The 20,739-nt window shown below is 48.3% G+C and overlaps 1 protein-coding gene across 1 annotated transcript; it reads right to left on the reverse strand.

Annotated features, from left to right (window-relative positions):
• Positions 1-2,797: 2,797 nt before the first annotated feature.
• Positions 2,798-20,683, reverse strand: efhc2 (EF-hand domain (C-terminal) containing 2). The gene is made up of 15 exons (XM_029256803.1): positions 20,587-20,683; positions 15,829-15,984; positions 14,873-15,023; positions 14,559-14,782; positions 14,230-14,481; positions 12,761-12,868; positions 12,395-12,533; positions 8,896-9,061; positions 8,145-8,287; positions 7,617-7,813; positions 6,799-6,932; positions 5,655-5,849; positions 5,130-5,222; positions 4,758-4,860; positions 2,798-2,952 (listed from the first exon to the last, which is right to left on the reverse strand). Exons 1-15 carry the CDS (start codon positions 20,626-20,628, stop codon positions 2,857-2,859), a joined length of 2,199 nt encoding a protein of 732 aa, XP_029112636.1. The 5' UTR covers positions 20,629-20,683; the 3' UTR covers positions 2,798-2,856.
• Positions 20,684-20,739: the final 56 nt, after the last annotated feature.

Here is a 20,739-nt window from a genome sequence, read left to right on the forward strand (position 1 = left end):
TATGATAATGGACCCCGTTTCACACCCCATTCCGCCCCATGGAGCCCACCTTGGGGTTGCCCTCCAAGGCCAACACCTTGCTCCAAGAACCAAAGGCCAACAAGTATCATGATAGCTCTCGTGGAGATCCTGGAGACGGCGGACATCATACAGCTTCATGGGCTTCATCTTGACACTAATGTTTCCGACAGCTGACATTCATGGGACGTCGTCTCCTTCTTCTTCTACCAAATACTTGGACACCACCATTCTCTTCATCAGCCACAGCTGTCTCTTCCCTTTGACTTATTGACTGCTGATGACAAACATGCGCCAGGACTCCCGAAAGCCAGTCACCTCCATTCTAGACCCAAGAGACGTGAAGTATATTCAATCTTCATGTAGGACATTTGCGCCAAGCTCCACTTTAAGGCACATTTTTATTGAAAAAACTCACAATTTCGGACTGTTCTGATTTACGTTCAGCCATAAGCTTGGAAAAACAAACTCACCACCTTCCAAAATGACTTCCACCGGGAGCGTAGACTTGCATGAAGTCCCACATTTCTAATTTACAGCCCATATAGAATAACTAGTCTTTGTTTTACCACCTAAAATAATGTGTTCTCTGGGGCATGCCAAGGACAGCATCGCGTTGATTGCTGTACCAGGTTTGGGCAGCTGTCGCTCACGAATGCTCTGCTGAGGGAACAAGTGTTCTGGGCGAGGGGGGTTGGGGGGATTGGAGTAAAAAGCGACGGGAAAGTGGAGCTGATTACCTTTGCAGTAAAAAGCCCCTCTCCGTGGCAGCTATGGAAGGAGAAACTTGTGGAGAAGGAGACTGCTTCCCCATGTGTGGGCCAGGGCTCCCCAGTACATTACAACAAGCAACAAAGTTTTGAGCTGTTTTAAAATAGAATCCGAATTAGCGGATAATTCAAATTTATCTGAGTTTTGCAGGAAAAAAGGCACTAAAACGTGTCTTTCTCTGACACTTCAGACCTTGATCAAGGTAGTTGATCCACTTGTGACCACTGACTGTAAAAAAATGCTCAGCTGCATAAATGGGTAAATCCCAGTAAGTATGACATTGTAAGTCACTGTTGAGAAAAACATCAGCTTATTTAATAAATTATATAATTGAATACATTATTATTATTAGTAGTAGTAGTAGTAGTAGTAGTAGTAGTAGTAGTATTATCATATACAGGTAATTATACAGCAAATGTATGTTTCTGTTTCACCAGCAACCATGAGAATCAAGTACTTTTGGTCACAAGAGCCATTCACTGACACTTCAGTTTCTCTAATGAAAAATGTTATTGTAGTGCACATATTAAATCTGCTACCACAATGGATTACTCTGCAGTTTACTCCACTCTACTGCTTTCATATATTCCATAAAAAGAATTTCCTGCCGTAAGCCATATATTTTACATGACATGTAATGGAATATTCCAGCAGAGTACAATCACCCATGAAAATGTTAAATGTTACCCTTTTAAGCTATGTATAATTCGTCAGCTATAAGGTAATTGTACATGACATCTTATTGTTCTTTTCGTTCTTTTTTTGGAATTTCACAGTACATTATTCCGCATTAAACTGGTCCTTGGCTGACGTGGGGCGGGGGGAGGACCACTGCACTTCAGCACAGGCTTCATTTCAGGGGACCTTGGCGTTGCTGTGGACTGAGCCAGAAGTCACTAAATTCTGTGAGCCATTTGGGAAAGGAGGCCTTAGACAAAGGGTACTGGGCAACTTGAAGAGCATGTTGCCATTGAAAGACCTGTGTTTACGGGGAAATTTCAGCATTAACAACAAAGCAGCCATGAACTCGTTCCTTGTTAGATTACAGGAGGAGACGGCAGTTATTACGTGTCACTGGAAGAGTTTAGGTCTCCTGAAGAGCCATTGCCCTCCTGTTGCACTGGTAAGAGAGTTCGAATGAGTGCTTCTTCAAACTCTTTTAGACAGCTTGGCAGACCACACACTCTTTGTCGTGGACCAGAGGCCAGAGCTTGGACCGGTTAATATTTAGTGGGTGCAAAAGCAAAGAAGAAGGAGCAGATAATCCCCATGTGACAAAAATGGCTTTCTACCTCCCTGGAATAGGGGACCAGGCGGTATTGCTAGGGGACCTTATAGCACAGGTGAACTGGGGACCAGGAGCTGCAGTCATGAGCAGGAAGATATTGACCCAGGAAATGAGTGCTGAGAAAACCTGCAATCCCTCCACAGAGGACCAAGGGAGAGGGGCTCCAAAAGAATTTTGATCTCGCCAGCAGTTTGGCTGTGGAAAGACTGGTTTCTTTTCAACAACGAGTGTTCTTGGCTCTGAATCCAGACAGAGTGTCTTCTTATGGACACAGGAATGCATTATTAAGATTTATGCAAATAGTAATGTGTATTATTGTGACCACTGAGTGCAGCATTTCTCTATATTTTGTCACATATACATATACACGGGTAGCAAGCACCATCATGGCCTTTGGATGTGAAAAACAGATTTGAATCCTCTCTCCTACTATAGTACCCTTGGCCAAAGTACTTACCCTAAATCGCTCTAGTAAAAATTACCCATCTGTATAAATGGGTAAATCGAAATAATTGTCTTACACACAGTAAATCACTTTGGAGAAAAGTGTCAACTTACTGAATAAACATTTACTAAGCGTAATTCAGCTACTCTGCAAAATTAATGCACTGTTCACATTAAATCGTTTCTTTATTTCTGCAGCAAGAAATCAAAGCACGCAAAGATACAAGTATGTGACTACTTGCTTATAAGTTAAAATATCTAGGAGAAACGAGCAGGTTGTTGGTGGGAAGGGGCGTTTGTTTCGAGTTCCAGGGGACACTTGCCACTAATGTTCTTTATTCCTGCTTTCCGAAGAGATCTTCCATTAAGGTGGAGAAGTTAATAAGCTGTATTGGTGGGCCTGTAGCTTCACCAGTCCAGACTGTGTGCACCTGAAACCAAGCAGCGGAGAACTGGTTAAGACGACCACATTAAAACAGAATACAAATACGAACACTAAAAAATAGCAGTGCATTAGACACTATGCATCTATTGAAACCAAGCTCTCGAAAAATTCACAGCCCACTTCTGCATGCAAGTTCTCAGACACCATTGATGGCTAGTAGTCTTGCTGTGTTGAAGGGGCTTGAGCTCCTCGGGAATCCTGAGAACCTTGTGGTCTATGATCTTCTCTCTTAACTGCTGAATCTCCTTCCAACAAGAAGGGCCTCAAAACCCATCACATTCAGAACCCCTTCTGTCTTCATAAACTTGCATCACACAGGTGGTTATGGGCAGTATCTGAAAGTGTAGTCTTTGTTGGAAGAGTATCTAGGTTGGGGACATGAGGGCTGCTGTTGTTTGCATATGACGGGATCTTGTTAGCCTCACTGTAATAGTATCGTAAGCAACACTAAAGGATGGGGGGTATGGTGGCATGGTGGCACAGTGGGTTGACTGGGTCCTGCTCTCTGGTGGGTCTGGGGTTCAAGTCCTGCCTGGGGTGCCTTGTGACAGACTGGCATCCTGTCCTGGGTGTGTCCCCTCCCCCTCCAGCCTTATGCCCTGTGCTGCTGGGTTAGGCTCTGGCTCCCTGCAACCCCATAAGGGACAGGTGGTTTCAGACAGTGTGTGCGTGTGCAACACTAAAGCACCATGCAGATCAGTCCAACACAGTCAAGATGATGGTAAAGTGGTCTAGTCAATTCATAGCTGTAATCAGCTGATTCCAAGGACACAACAAAAAAAACCCACAGACCATGAAAGGCCTCTGAGAAGATGCCTGGATGTCCCTCCTCAATACTGTGCAATGGCAGGCTACATTTCACAAGGAAGAAGGCAAAGGTGTTTCAGCAGTCAATTGTCCATGGACATCTGGGAGCCAAAACTACATAGCTGAGTTTGAAAAGGCTGCATGTGGACATGTGCAAGTGGTGTTGTCTGACCCAAACAGCATGACAGCTATGCGATGGGTCTTAAAATATGAGTATCACAGCCTTGGCTGGATAACTAGTTAAATGGATGAATGTAAATGGAGTGGCATAGTGAGTAGTGCTGCTGTGTCACAGCACCTGGGTGGTGTGAGAGGACATGGGTCTGATCCCTGGTCAAACCTTGTAGAATTTGCATGTTCTCCTTGTGTTTGTGGGGGTTTCCTCCCACAGTCCAAAAACATTCTGTTCAGGTTCACCCATGTTGTGTGAGTGAGAAAAAAAAGAGTTCATTGGAAGTCACTTTGGAGAAAAGCCTCTGCTAAATATGTAAATATAGACAGAAGTGTTCAGTATGGTGAACAGAATATAATGTTGCACTTCATTATATGCTAATTATTCTGCCTTGAAAATATGTATTTCATCATCTTCAAACTTGCTCGTTCATCCTCTGAGTCTCTTAAGCTACTATTAAATCTAGTTAACGAAGCAGTTATTAATAGCAGAAAGCCGTGCGACGACCTAAACAACAGCAAAATACCACCCTCTGCTGGTCCGCACTGGAACTGCATGGCGGCCCCCTTAGCTCACAGTCATGTGTCCACTGCAAATGTTTCTCATCAACTTGTTTCGAAGCAGGTCATGCTAAGCCACCAAGAAGGCATCACAGAGCTGGTTTGCTGAAGCTGGTTCATTGGTTCGGGGCAACAGGCCGGGCTGATCAAGTGGCCACTTGGGTACAGAGGTCTCCAGTTTTGCTTCCAAGCCTCAATAGATGGGGACAGCAAAGCGGACTAGGACTAGAGCTGCTGTTAAAGGTCACGTACTTGCACCGTGTTGTCAGGTGGAACCAGAGGAGCTGGATTCTCCCTCCAGTTGATGCCAGACAGGAAGGCATGGTAGTCCATCTCATCGGTCTCTGTCTTGAACCTGAGCCGAGGTGATATACAGCACGCAGAGGGTCAGCAACTGAATATTTCACCTATTTAATTTCTGATCATATCATGGGGAAGGTGAAAAAAACACTTTACAGCCATAGCACTTGACACATCTATATATTTTGGATTGTCTGGGCAGCTTTTGGTTTCAAGTTTTATCCCCAGTCATGGATCAAACTGCTTTGCAGGTTATGTGTGTGATATACTGTGGATTTCATCTGAACCTTTGGAATAGAAAACACACACGATTCGCAGTCGTACCTGTTGAGGATGGTCAATAGCAGCTCATCCGGCAGAGGCAGCTTGAAGGCTTTGCACACAGTCCTCACCACTTTGCTGTTCAGCCGCCCGCTTCTGTGATAACCAGTGAAAATATCCCACAATGCAGTGTGGAGTTATTATTCTATGTGACATGTCGACACCGAGGGGAGTTATCATGCGCTGAAATGCTGACTTCATTACTGGGGGAACGTTACACCAAAGGTGAAAGTGCGAGGCGTCCCCGCACGCCTACGAACGGGACACGTGGATTAGCCCTTTAGCACTGAGAGTGGTCCGCTTCCCCGGCGTGGGGTGTGCCACCCACCCCCGGAGGACGCATCTGTTTTCAGTGCTGCTCCTGAAACGCTGGAACGAACTGCAGATCCTCGACCAGCAGACTGCTGAAGGGTGGGTGTGTGTGTGTGTGTGTGTGTGTGTCTGTGTGTGTGTGTGTGTGAGACGGGGCTCTGCGTGTGCTGTGTGTGCGGCAGGTGAGGCCTGATGAGCAGGGGGTTGGGATGCTACCTGTCGCGGTCCTCGTGAGCAAAGGCCCCGCTCATCTCCGGGAAGTTCTCAAAGTGTTTCCTGCTCAGGTGGTCCTGGGCCGCGGCCAGAAGGGAAGCCAGGTCGTCCTCGGGGGGGTCGCGGACGGCGTAGTTGCGGCCCAGGGTCAGGATCTCGTGGCCTGACAACCGGTAGTTTATCCCATCCAGCAGGGTCCTGCAGGGTCGGCGCAATTAAATCCCCCTGCTTTAAATTTCATCGACATCCCAAGCAATGAATCAAAATGGAAATTCTGTGTCACATTTACATTTATTCATCTAGCAGGCGCTTCCCTCCGAAGAGACACACACCTGAGAAAACAATAGAGAACGTTTATCACGCCAACAGAAGCGGCGATCTGGATGCGGAAACATGATTCTTGAGCACAGTCAAGATGTCGGTGTGACTATTGACCCTATTTTACCCCGTCTCCCAAACAATGGGGGTTCCACGGAACCCGGAGCCGAACAGGGACGACGGGGCGGAGAGAGAGCTACGGCCGCTTTAGCACGGTCTGCGCAGCACCTGCATAAACCACTGGAAGAGAACACCCTCCCCCTTGCACTCGGCATGTGCAAATAAAAGTTAATGAATTTTTTAATGAATTTTTCAGATTTATTTGGCAAAAAATTATGTTTTCTCTCAAGTTCAGACAGGTGTTGTTTGAGTTCTGAAGTGAATTTACACACACACACATACACACAACCTAACCCGGCAACAGAGGGCGTAAGGCTGGAGGGGGTGAGAACACACCCAGGACGGGACGCCAGTCCATTGCAAGGCAACCCAAGCGGGACTCGAACCCCAGACCCACTGGAGAGCAGGACCCAGGCCAACCCACTGCGCCACCGCACCCCCCAGAAGTGAATTTATTGAAGGATTTTTTTAAACTGGTTATTATTATTATTATTATTATTAACAACAACCACAACACATACAATAATAACAGTAATACTACTACTACTACTAATTACAATAATAATAATAATTTAAAAATACATATATATTATTAAAGTGGGGCCATTTGTATTGTTGAGTGGCTACAAAAGTGGCCAGGTGAGAAACTGGTTGCCCATCCCGTTTCAGAGCAAGCGTCCCACTCAAAGGTTTTCGTGAGGTTCCCCACCTGAGGGACTCCAGCGGAAGGACTCCCATGTTCCCAGGGTCACAGGTGGAGAAGAACCGCTTCATCTCCTTCCTCCCGTCCTCGCTCATGGACTTCAGCTTGCTCAGAACGGCAGCGATGTCGGCCTGCGGAAACTGCAGAGCGATTCTTGTGAACAACGCTTGCAACGGCGGCTCCTCATCGACAAACCTATGGAGAAGCCATAACTGCTGAAACACGAGCTTACAGCCCAGTAATGTTCCGTGACGTGGACTCTGGATGCCATGTGTGTGTGTGTGTGTGTGTGTGTGTGTGTGTGTGTGTGTGTGCGTGTGTGTGTGCAAAACATGTTCCACGTTAACCTGATGGAGTAAACCATGTGCCAGAGCTGAAACACAGGAAACGCAGCACCTCCTCAGTGACATCACATAGAACTGGGAAAGGGCAGGGCAGTGTAAGAAAAACCATAAATAATAAATAATAAAGTGCGTGATGAACGTTCACGGAGCCTCTTCGCTACTGTGGTTTGCGGGGACATGCCGGGGGTCAACTGCTTCGCTAAAAATGAAAACATAAACCGTGATGGGACAAATCAGGGCTTTTACATCAGAAGGTGAGGGTATATAAGGGTAAAGGGTGATCTGATTGGTCAGGATACACGGCTTCGACCCTCTGCTCATCTGGTTCAATGAAAAGGCCTCGATTCTTCCTCTTCCTTCTCACAGTAATGGAAGTTCTTCTTCAAATGGGAACAGAAAGAGGGCATGGAGAGTACGTGAGAACAGGAGGAGACGGACGGGGAAGGGAGGACCCTGGCGATCCCTCGTGATCCCTCGTACCTCCTCCGCATGCCTCTCCATGTAGCTCAAGGTGTACTCATCAGCGTGGAGCAGCTCAAATTCATGTTGGTGCAGACACACGCGGGCCCCCACGTACAGGTCCCAGGCCTGGAAGTACTGCGACGGCTCGCTCTTGAACACATCCTGGCCCGGCTTTCTCACCCGGCACCTCTCCAGGAACTTGCCGCCGAGCACCCCTGAGACCACGGGTGGAGAGGACGCGTGGGTTCACGACCCCAGCATATCCGCTTCAAGTGCGGGACAGGCCGCTCCTTGCGTTATTAAGAAATCACACACAGGGAAGGCAGCAGGGGGCGCAGTGGTTAGAGCTGCCACCATGCTCTCAAAGGATCCAGGGTTGAATCCCACCTCCAGCTATAGTACCTTTGAGCAAGGTACTTACCCTGAATTGCTCCACTGAAAATTACCCAGCTGCATAAATGGGTAAATAGCCATAAAAACCTTAACATTGTAAGTCGCTGTGGAGATAAAGCATTATCATTACTGGCAGCAGGTTACAGGTTATACCTAAATTTCTTTGGGCCGGTTCAAACACAGAGATGGTGTCGTCGCTGAGATAGAAGGAGATGATGAAGCGCCTCTCCTTGTTGACCGGGTCATCGCTCACCATTCTGCCCACAAAGCGCAGCACATGGCTCAGCAGGCCCTGCCTGAGCAAAGGGAGAAGCAGAACAAAACACGAAGACCGCTTCTCAAAAACACACCTATGCCGCGCACTCACACAACAAAGACGTACCGTTATGCGAGTAAAACTCGGAAAAAAAAAATATATTTGCATGCAAAAACTACACGGAAAGAAACAAAAAATTAGGTCGGCAGGTCTCCTACAGGGAAGGTTTAAACTGCATGGTGAAAATGATAGATGGATGATAAGTGATCAAGGGTCTCCATCAATGCTCTCTGACAAAGAGGACCCCCCCCGGACCTCCTCAAGTCGAGCACCATTTCTTGTATCTTGTTAACGTTGAGCTGCAGATGGTTCCGGTTGCACCCCTCGACAAAGTCCCTCCCCAAGGCCCTGCACTCATCCTGCTGCCCCACCCAACTACTGCTGTGTTGTACCTAAAGTCCAATGTGTGCCGGGCAAATGGAAGGGGGCTCCAGAGCTGCTCGCAACCACATCTGACACAAACCTTGGACTTTACCACCGATGTTGGGCCAACGGAAGCCAGTGCAGCAGATCGGGGGAGTTGAGCGAATAACCCTGAAAACGTTTGGTTTCATTTGGTTTTGGGTTTTCAGGGTCTCCTCTCCCTACCTGTCTTTCGCCATGAACTTCCCGAAGTCCCTGCGCGGGGGTTTGGGCAGCAGTCCCTCACAGGAGCAAAGGGAGTCTTCCTCGGAGCCAAAGCCATTGTAGGGGGGCACCGGCCTGGGCGGCTCGGGGGCCGGGGGGGGCCGGCGGGGCACGGGTGTGAAGTCCTCTGCAAAATCCAGCCAAAGACAAAGAAGCAGAAGGATGGGGGGAGGGTCAGGAGTCACTGGATCCCGTAACAAAAGACGGAGACCTCCTCCCCTCCGAAGATCAAACCGCAGTTCCATCAGCACCGTCTGTCAACCTGTCACTGGTTGCCTCCACTGACATCATGTGTAACTAATGCGACCGGGACCGTGAAGCAAGGCGGGACGGGCGATGCCGCGGCAGGGAGGATGTCCGCTCGTCTCACGTTACCGCCACCGAGAAGCGCCGTGTCCTTTCTGAGCCCCGGCGAATAAAGATAAGAAGGCAGGATAATCAGTCAAGCGGTGCATTCGGAGACACGTGGTTCAGAGTTGGGACCCTGTCACGGCGCGCTGTGTGCCAGGTGCCACGTTCCTCGTCTGCGAAACGAATAAACTCGGTGCGTTTCGGTCGGAAACATTTCAGATGGGCCTTAATGCATTTTCGGCTAACATCCTGGCGGCCCTTGGTGGCAGTCCAGAGACGTTTCATACAGCCACCCTGGGAGTAATGCAGACACTGTCCTCTGGATATTGGAAAACAATCTTTCCTGACAGTTTTTTTTTTTTTTTTTTTAACTGTGTCTCATCTGTCAGCCGGTGAGCGATCCTTATATCCTCAAGGTTTTTTCAATCTGTGGTATCTGGAGTTGGTTACTGTTTATTTTGGTACGGACGGAACATTTTTAAACGAATAAGGACTCGATGGAAGTTTTGCTTTTGCGTCGTGTGCTGAAAAGGGGCTTTCAGAAGTGCGCCCCCTGTTGGTGAAGGACATTTTCAATAAAACTTTCATTTAGGGCTGTAACTGTCGATCATCTTAATATTGACTGGGGTACTGCGCCCGCTATCCTCACGATTAATCGAGTCATCTAACAGGAAGAATGCTTTTCCCCTCTAATTTGTTTTAATAATCAACTAAAATGAGAGAAAAATACAGGAGAGGAACAATATGACAAGACTTGAAATGAACAAATGCTTTGTTTCACTCAGTAAATATAATTTATATTGTTTAAGTGGCACTATTTAAATGAAACAAAAATATAAGCTAAAGGGCAAACTAGACCTGTTGAGCCGTTAACAACCATATTAATCATGATTTTTAAGGAAAACATATTTTATATATACTGCAGTTCAACAGCAGGGGGACGTGGTGGCGTAGCAGGTTTCGTCTATGCCTGCTCTCTGGCGGATCTGGGGTTCGAGTCCTGCTTGGAGTGCCCTGCGACGGACTGGTGTCCCGTCCTGGATGTGTCCCTTCCCCATCCAGCCTTATCCCCTGTGTTGCTGGGTTAGGCTCCAGTTCGCCGCAACCCGACTTGGGACAAGTGGCTTCAATCGTGTGTGTGTGTGTGTGTGTGTGTGTGTGTGTGTGTGTGTGTGTGTGTGTGTGTGTGTGTGTGTGTGTGTGAAATCCAATAAGTAACCAAAAGCATATTTCAAATTAATTTCCAAGGCACAGCCAGAAATCAAGGCATTAGTAAACTACACACACACTTGCTGAAGCTGCTTGTCCCAAGCAGGGTCACGTTGAACCAGAAACCTAACCTGGCAACACAGGGCACAAGGCTGGAGGTGGAGGGGACACACCTAGGACAGGACGCCAGTCCATCGCAAGGCACCCCAAGCAGGACTCGAACACAAGACCCGCCAGAGAGCAAGACCTGGCCAAACCCGCTGTGTCACTGCTCCCCCTGCTGTTAGTAATCTAAAACAAATAAAAATAAACAGCATTCCTTTCTATATTTTATTAGTGCAAGTTTTACTTAGAGTAAAAATAGTGCAACTTAAATTCCAGATAAACTGCAAGTTATAATTTAAGAACAGCTAAGGAACGATGTAAGGTTTAGAGCAGCATGCAGTGTCAATGAACAATAAAGTGTGTAACATGTACACCAATAATAAGGTGAATATATAGATGGAATGGGCCCTCCAGGCTATAAAATTTGAATGGAGAAATTTTATTAGTTGAATTATTGGAGGAAATGTTTCAGCCCTGCAATAACTGCAGTTTGTTCAAATACATTTATTTATTTTGGAGACACTTTTCTCCAAAGCACCTTCTAATGAACTCTATGTAGACTTATCAGGCCAAACACCTCATTCACCAAGGTGACTTACACTGCTAGATACACTACTTACACTGGGTCACTCATCCATACATCAGTAGAACACACTTTCTCTCTCTGTCACTAACACACCGTGGGTGAACCTGAACAACATGTCTTTGGACTGTGGGAGGAAACCAGAGCACCCAGAGGAAACCCACGGAGATACAGCAAGATCATACAAACTCCACAGAGACTGAGTGGGGAATTAAATCCACATCCTCTCAGACCACCCAGGCACTGTGAGATAGCAGCAGTACTCGCTGTGCCACCGTGTCGCTCCAACAGATCGTAAGTCAAGAAAAGCCTGTTTTGTGTCAAATTTAAAATTCATCCGCACTATTATGAATATGAAAAAAAAACTTTGATTGAACAGATTGGAAACATTAGAATAAAATTTCCAGCTCATGACATGTGGATCAGCAAGCCAGATGGTTTTGTTTTTTTTTTACATTTTATAACTGTAGCCACATTTAAAAGCTTAATCACCGCAAATGAATAAATTATCATATGTTTGTTAATGCAAATGGGAAAAGTTCCTAAGCATAAAACTTAGCAGTAAACGCAGCAAGGGATGAAACACATGAGAAGGCTGTTCACCCGAGCAAATGTCGTGAAGTTTAAAAGCAAGTGTTAAGTTAGCAGGTGCCCCCCCGGGAGAGTTCTGGCAGATGTGGAAAAGTGGAGACGGCAAAACTTATGGACCTGCTGACATCCAGCGGTCAAACACAGTTGATACCTTTTTTCAGAACATCATGGGTGATTTACTGAGATTGGGCCACTCGTGTTCGCATGAAAGGGAAGACTCTGGGAAAGAGGTAAATTGAAAAACTGAAGCGAAACAACACAAGTCGAATTTAAAGAACCCTCTTTTTATGTGTTCAGCTGGAAAAAAAAAATCCCTTATTGTTCTTTCATAACTATGCTGTTATTATTTTGTGCTTAGCAGACATTGTTATTCAGATCCCCCCCCCCCCCCCAGCTAGTTAATCCACTGGAGGGATGCAGTTTAACAAGCGGCTCAAGGGTATAAGAGCAGGACACATATTGGGCATGTGGTTACAGCCCTTGTGTGAAAGCACTTAAGTAATTATATGAATTACTCACAGCTCCTTTTTTAATAAATTTAATTTACAGTGAGGTGGGGTTGCTTGACAATTCAGCTCCAATCTTATGTGCTTCGTGGCGGAACCATGCAGTGTGACTCACCTACGCCGTACTTGGTGCGGTAGAACCGCTTGGTGAAGTCATCGCAGTCGCAGAGCAGCACCTTCCGGCCCCAGACGTTGATGACGGCTCCCAGCATCAGGTCGCTGTCCTTGTAGAAGTCCTGCTGCACGGCGCCCGTCTGGTCACCCCACACATGCACACCAAGGGCCTCCTCTCAGTTACATCCCAGCGAGTGTGGGGCGCACTCTCCATGGAGAGCCCCTTCCGCCCAGTGCCCGACTGGCGCCCATATGGACCGCAACCTCTATTCTAGTTAAATGGGACTTTGCGATTCCTGCCAGTTACGTTCCTGCTACTAAGTATGCAGGAGTAAAGAAGTTGAGAGGACACTGAGACTTCACCTACTTTCTGGCAGTCCAGGATATAGCGCCCACCGCGGCCCACCGGCCCGAAGACGTTGAGCACCGTTCGGTCCGTCGCCTCCCCAGGCTGATACCTCACGGCAGGAGCGTGCTGTTGAGAGGGAGGCCAACAGTTTCTCTTATTTCAATAGGGCATGAGGTTCGTTGGGCTCGATGATGTTTCGATGCTGTGGAATCGCAGGGTTCAGGAACACAGGGTCCTAGGTTCAAGTCCCAGGCGGTTATGCCATTTGAAACTAGACTTCCTCAAATGGCTTTGAGTAATTAGATCTAGCAAAAGACAAACACATCTGAGTAACAAACACACGTGCATCTGGTACAAGTCTGTAGTTTTCACAGAAGCACAGTCACAAGAATGGAAAATACTGACTTTACGAAACGATAATGTTGGCAGGATGATTGCAACTGGTAAGGTCCATGGACGACGTGACAGAGATCTGCACTTGCCCTAACCCAGACCACTACTCCAGAAAATAACTCTAAATATCTTATGTATGCTAATTTTCATCATAATAATAACAGCAATAGTAATAATTCATTTAGCCGATGCCCATCTCCAAAGGAACATATGGTGTTAAGCTACTTACAGCAATTTACTCATTTACATTACATTAATTTATTTAGCAGACGCTTTTCTCCAAAGTAACTTCCAATGAACTCTATGTAGTGTTGTCAGCCCACACTTCTTATTGACCAAGGTGATTTACACTGCTAGATACACTACTTACACTGGGTCACTCATCCACACATCAGTGGAACACACTCTCTCTGTCACTCACACACTATGGGGGAACCTGAACAGCATGTCTTTGGACTGTGGGAGGAAACAAGAGGAAACCCACACAGACACAGGGAGAACATGCTGACTCCACGCAAACAGAGCGGGGATCGAACCCACGTCCTCTCGCACCACCCAGGCACTGTGAGACAGCAGGGCTATTCGCTGTGCCACCATCATTTGTACACTTGGATCATTTTTACTGTACTGATTCAAACCAGGGGGGTGCGGTGGCGCAGTGGGTTGGACCGCAGTCCTGCTCTCCGGTGGGTCTGGGGTTCGAGTCCCGCTTGGGGTGCCTTGTGATGGACTGGCGTCCCGTCCTGGGTGTGTCCCTTTCCCCCTCTGGCCTTACGCCCTGTGTTGCTGGGTAGGCTCCGGTTCACCGTGACCCTGTATGGGACATGTGGTTCTGAAAATGTGTGTGTGTGTGTGTGTGTGTGTGTGTGTGTGTGTGTGTGTGTGTGTGTGTGTGTGTGTGTGTGTGTGAGAGAGAGATTCAAATCAAGTGCCTTGCTCAAGGCTACTACTGAATTCTGAGATCTTCTTGAATGCTAAAAGGGAATCAGCAGTTCTGTGATTCCAGTGTTGGACACAACTTTCTTAACAGGCTGTGTGTCTACACATGAATCTCCTGACATGTCCAATGTCCAGCCTGTTGGCTCCAGTCTCACCTTAGGCAACTTGCTTCTGTGTAGGAACTTGGGCACGGCATCACGGCCTGAGTTGGGGTGGACAACCTCCCGGATTTCGATGGTATCGTCGGCCAGGAAATAGTGCAGAACAAGCTCACGGGGGTCCCCGGACATGTTCTCCGAGTCGTCCCACAGGCAGAAGAAGCGCAGCACGTTGCGGTCGTGCTCCAGGAACTGCTTCAGCGTGTCCCACCTCTCGTACGGCCGCAGGGGCTTCATGCTGTCCTCCATCTGGAAAGGCGTTAGTCAGCCAAGTCAAGACGGCATCCTCGGGGCGGTCAGACCCGGCAGAGGCTACACCCACTCACCTGTTTGCGCAGCTTGCTGTACGGGTCCTCTGGGACAGAGTCAGGTGGGTTCAGCCGCACGCCCAGCTTCTGTAGGAAGGTGCGTGTGAAGGGATCGCAGTCTGCGATTCTGAAGGTACGGGAATACAGCACCACGTCCTGGTTCAGGTTGAAATGGTACACGGTGTAAAACTGGTCATCATCGGGGGATGGGAGGGGGATGCGGTGGCGATGGATCAGGGTTCCTGGTGGGGGACATAGCAATGTAGGCTGTCAACACAGTTCAAAAAGTAATTCACCAAGCTAGCATGGTTCTTGTTTCATTTCACTGCTACCTTGTGGTATCCCACTGTTCTTGTATTCGGGCTCCACAACCTGTATGGTGTCATCCTCCAAGTAGAAGTAGATCTTACACTTCCTGATCCTGTACGTCTCCTCCCGCTTCTCGGTCACAGTCTCCTGGAAGTGGGCATCGAAGCAGAGCACCTGGAGACAAAATTGCAGCAATAATGGAGGTTATTTCTGGGAAGGCATTTCATTAAACACTAAACAGTCAGCTGAAGCTCACTGGTAGGGCAATGCACCAGGAGTGCACCAGCATTCAAGGGAAAAGAAAATAGACAAAACATGCAGTATGACCACATTAATGCTACATTTAGCAAATCTTTAAATAGCGAAGCAGTTGGACAATATTTAAACATATCCCCGAATCAGTCATTATCCAGTGTTGTAAAGACTATTCAAACAAATGATCACTAGAGCTCTGGATAATTCATAAAATTACAACTTAAGTTCTTAAGTTTTTAAATATTTTTATTTCAGGTTTTTTCTGCTGACTTAGTCTCCTGTGAGAATACCTGACCAACTACTTCAAGAAATACAACAAGGCACATTGATTGAAGTATATCAGAAAGAGCCGCATTCAGTGTAACAATTCAATTCAATTCAATTCAATTCAACTGAGCCAATTTTTATAAAGCATCCCCCCCCCCCCCCCCAAGTGTAACATAGAGTGCTGAACATAGGTCACGATAAAATACAAAATACAATGCAAAGATGCAACACAAAGTAACAGCAGTTTTCCCCTATTACAAAAACCAGCTGACAGCTGAGGAGAAGAAAACAAAAACTCTTATTGTGAAGAATTACGGAAAAATAAAATTGTGGGGGTCTAAGTACAAGTGGCTGCCATCCCCTCCTAGACATAATGTACCAGAGTTCTGAGCACACAAAAGACTTTTCTGACTCAAATAGGGAGCCCACTATGAGACAAATATGAGACTTTGCGTACCTGTTTGTCAAAGGCCAGCCATGGGGGGTAGTGACTGTCCTTTGCTTGGGGGAACACAGGGTACCATGGCTGGGTATGGGCCTTCTGCGGAGCCACCATGGGAACACCTCCAGAGTAGTCAAAGTGGTGGGCTTTGTGGAATTTCTCTCTTCCTAGCTGGAAAAGTATTATTACAATAATTATAGCAATATACAATAATTATAGTGTTGATGGAGAGAAAAAGATGCCAGATTATCTGCCATTATGAAATATTTAGTAACACACACACACACACACACACACACACATTTTCAGAACCACTTGTCCCATACGGGGTCGCAGGGAACCGGAGCCATCCTGGCAACACAGGGCGTAAGGCCAGAAGGGGAGGGGACACACCCAGGACGGGACGCCAGTCCGTCGCAAGACACCCCAAGAGGGACTCAAACCCCAGACCCACCGGATAGCAGGACTATGGTCCAACCCACTGCGCCGCCGCACCCCCTATTTAGTAACAGTTAAGTCAAAAAAAGGGTAGGGCCAGCAGGAGTAAACTGGAATATTACTCTTTCAGCAAAAGGATTCCACTCTTTCAAAGTAAGCTAAAACCAAAACCCTCACTCGCTTCAGCTGATCAATTGTCCTTAACAACAATATATCGGTCCGTAACCCATCCCAGAATGACTAGAGGCTGGATACACCCTGGATGGGATGCCAGTCGATCAGAAGGTAGCACCATAGGAGCAATCTGCAGTTACCAATTCAATTTACATTTACATTTATTCATTTAGTGGACGCTTTTCTCCCCTCCATGAACCGCCACCTTAACATGGTGGAGGGGTTTGAGTGCCTGAATGATCTCAGGAGCTATGTTGCCTGGGGCTATATGCCCCTGGTAGGGTCTCCCAAGGCAAACAGGTCCTGGGTGACAGATGAGACAAAGCGGTGGTTCAAAATCCCCTTATGACTATTAAATCAAGGTCCTCGTTTACCCCGCGGGCGGGTTTGGGCTTATTAATAGCCCCCCAGTTCAACCGCCATGTGTTGGAGTCTACCCCGGTGAACGAGAGGGTCGTCTCCCTGCGCCTTCGGGTCAGGGAACGGTCTCTCACTGTCGTTTGTGCTTATGCGCCTAGTGGCAGTGTAGAGTACCCGGCCTTTTTAGAGTCCCTGGGGGGCGTGCTGGAAAGCGCTCCCACTGGGGACTGTGTCGTTCTACTGGGGCATTTTAACGCCCACGTGGGCAGCGACAGTGACACCTGGAGGGGCGTGATTGGGAGGAACGGCCTCCCTGATCTGAACCCGAGTGGTGAGTTGTTATTGGATTTCTGTGCTAATCACAGTTTGTCCATAACGAACACCATGTTCATGCATAAAGGTGTCCATCAGTGCACTTGGCACCAGGACACCCTAGGTCAGAGGTCGATGATCGACTTTGTAGTCGTTTCTTCTGATCTTCGGCCATATGTCTTGGACACTCGGGTGAAGAGAGGGGCTGAGCTATCAAGTGATCACCACCTGGTGGTGAGTTGGATTCGATGGCGGGGGAAAAAGCTGGACAGACCTGGCAGGCCCAAACGCATAGTGAGGGTCTGTTGGGAACGTCTGGCGGAGGCTCCTGTCAGAGAGGTCTTCAACTCTCACCTCCGACAGAGCTTCAACCAGGTCCCGAGGGAGACTGGGGACATTGAGTCCGAATGGACTATGTTCCGCACCTTCATTGTCGGGGCGGCGGTTCAGAGCTGCGGCCATAAAGTCTCCGGCGCCTGTCGCGGCGGCAATCCCCGAACACAGTGGTGGACACCGGAGGTAAGGGATGCCGTCAAGCTGAAGAAGGAGTTCTATTGGGCCTGGCTGGCTCATGGGGCTCCTGAAGCAGCTGACGGGTACCGGCGGGCCAGACGGAACGGGGCTCTGGCAGTCGCCGCGACAAAAACTCGGGCCTGGGAGGAGTTCGGTGAGGCCATGGAGGAAGACTTTCAGTCGGTCTCAAAGAGATTCTGGCAAACCGTCCGGCGACTCAGAAGGGGGAAGCAGTGTTCCGCCAACACTGTTTACAGTGGAAGTGGTGCGCTGCTGACCTCAACTGAGGATGTCCTCGGGCGGTGGAAGGAGTACTTTGAGGATCTCCTCAATCCCTCCGACACGCCTTCCGTAGAGGAAGCTGAGGCCAGGGACTCGGAGGGGGACTCGTCCATTACCCTGGCTGAAGTTGCTGAGGTAGTCAAAAAACTCCTCGGTGGCAAGGCTCCGGGGGTGGATGAGATCCGCCCCGAGTTTCTCAAGTCTCTGGATGTTGTGGGGCTGTCTTGGCTGACACGCCTCTGCAGCATCGCGTGGAGTTCGGGGACGGTGCCTCTGGACTGGCAGACCGGGGTGGTGGTCCCTCTTTTTAAGAAGGGGGACCGGAGATTGTGTTCCAACTATAGGGGAATCACACTCCTTAGCCTCCCTGTGAAAGTCTATGCCAGGGTACTAGAGAGGAGAATCCGGCCGATAGTAGAACCTCGGATCCAGGAGGAGCAATGCGGTTTTCGCCCTGGCCGTGGAACACTGGACCAGCTCTATACCTTCACTAGGGTGTTGGAGGGTTCATGGGAGTTTGCCCAACCAGTCCATATGTGTTTTGTGGACCTGGAGAAGGCATTCGACCATGTCCCTCGTGGCATCCTGTGGGAGGTACTTCGGGATTATGGGGTTCAGGGCTCGCTGCTACGGGCTGTTCGTTCCCTGTATGACTGGAGCAGGAGCTTGGTTCGCATTGCCGGCAGTAAGTCAGACCTGTTCCTGGTGCATGGGCTGCCCTTTGTCACCGATTCTGTTCATTATCTTCATGGACAGAATTTCTAGGCGCAGCCAGGGAACGGAGGGTGTCTGTTTTGGTGGCCGCGAGATCTCGTCTCTGCTTTTTGTGGACAATGTGGTCCTGTTGGCTTAATCGAATCAAGACTTACAGAGTGCACTGGAGAGGTTTGCAGCCGAGTGCGAAGGGGCGGGGATGAGAAACAGCACCTCCAAATCCGAGGCCATGGTTCTCAGTCGGAAAAAGGTGGATTGCCCCCTCCAGGTTAGGGGGGAGTTGCTCCCTCAAGTGGAGGAGTTTAAGTATCTTGGGGTCTTGTTCACGAGTGAGGGAAAAATGGAGCGGCAGGTTGACGGACGGATCAGTGCGGCGTCCGCAGTAATGCGGTCATTGTACCGGTCTGTTGTGGTGAAGAAGGAGCTGAGTTGTAAGGCGAAGCTCTCAATTTACCGGTCGATCTACGTTCCTACCCTCACCTATGGTCATGAACTCTGGATCATGACCGAAAGAATGAGATCGCAGATACAAGCGGCAGAAATGAGTTTCCTCCTCAGAGTGGCTGGGCGCACCCTTAGGGATAGGGTGAGGAACTCAGTCACCCGGGAGGAGCTCGGAGTAGAGCCGCTGCTCCTCCGCATCGAGAGGAGCCAGTTGAGGTGGCTCGGGCATCTGTTCCGGATGCCTCCTGGACGCCTCCCTGGGGAGGTGTTCCGGGCATGTCCCACTGGGAGGAGGCCTCGGGGCAGACCCAGGACACGTTGGAGAGACTACGTCTCCCAGCTGGCCTGGGAACGCCCTGGGGTTCCCCCAGAGGAGCTGGAGGAGGTGTGCGGGGAGAGGGAAGTCTGGGGGGCTCTGCTTGGACTACTGCCCCCGTGACCCGGTCCCGGATAAGCGGAGGAAGATGGATGGATGGATGGATGGATGGACGCTTTTCTCCAAAGCGACGTACATCTCAGCGAAAATACAATTTGTGCATTACATTAGGAGAAAAAGACATGACTGCAGACATGTGATTCTTCAGTAAACCTAGTCTGCTACTTTCCACTTGATGCACTGATGTTCATCGCTCTAGTAGGTGCATAAAACGCAGGATAGATGAATCCTGATAACCTTCCGACATTTTTTTTTATAATGAGGTACACAAACAAACTATTGAACTACTCATCTCTGGAATGTGGCAAGAAACTCATGCAGGCACAGGGAACACAGACTAAACTCCACACAGATGAAGGTGGATTCAAACCTATGCCTGAATGATCCAGGCACTGCAACACAACCACTGCACCACTGTACTGCCCAGAACACTACAACCCATCCTTTCTTATAACAGGCTTGGTACTTGTCCATCAAAACCCAAATACAACGAAAAGACCCTCTCAGTGCAGCAATACATGTAATCAATAGTGATACCCAACAAACAGAACCTATAAAAACATCATTACTAAAAAAATCCATCATTAAACAAAAGACACGTAAACCTTCCCGACTATGCAAATGAATAGATGAATATGCATGAAACGTGAAGATGTATATATGAATATTTAGTTCACCTCATGGGGCACACCGTTGAGTCCGACGTTTCTTTATCGTTAAAGTAATATTATTATTATTATTACTGCTTAATTTGACCTTTTTTCAGCTGATGCCTTTTTCCAAGCCAAGGTGTTTTATTGTCGGGTAATCGACGTTTCACTGATTTACTTAGTTTTACAACTGTGTCAATGCAGGGTAAGCACTGCACCTAAGTAAGGAGGGGTTCTAGAGCTGGAGGTTGAATTCAATCCAGTAACCTTCAGGTTACAGTTCCAATATGCCTGAGCTACACTCTGTCGGTTTCGGCTGCAAGTATTCCTTCATGTCGGACAGTAGTTCGCAATAAATGAAAGAAAGAAGATGATGCGCTAGAGTCGGCGCCGGTTCCGCGGTGTTCCGAGCGCACAACCCTCTTCGTACCCCGATAAAACAAAACGTACATTTTTCCTGGAAGGGTGTCTCAGCAGTAGGGGCAGAGCCATGGCGGAGGGCTGTCCGTGCCAAGTGTGTGCAGCGCTCAGGTGGCCGATGGAGCCGATGGAGTCGACGGACACGACCGTGTTTACAGCCGTTGCCCGGCAACGGCGAAGGGG

This window comes from Scleropages formosus, chromosome 1 (genome assembly GCF_900964775.1).
Source record: "Scleropages formosus chromosome 1, fSclFor1.1, whole genome shotgun sequence".
NCBI classification, from domain to species: domain Eukaryota; kingdom Metazoa; phylum Chordata; class Actinopteri; order Osteoglossiformes; family Osteoglossidae; genus Scleropages; species Scleropages formosus.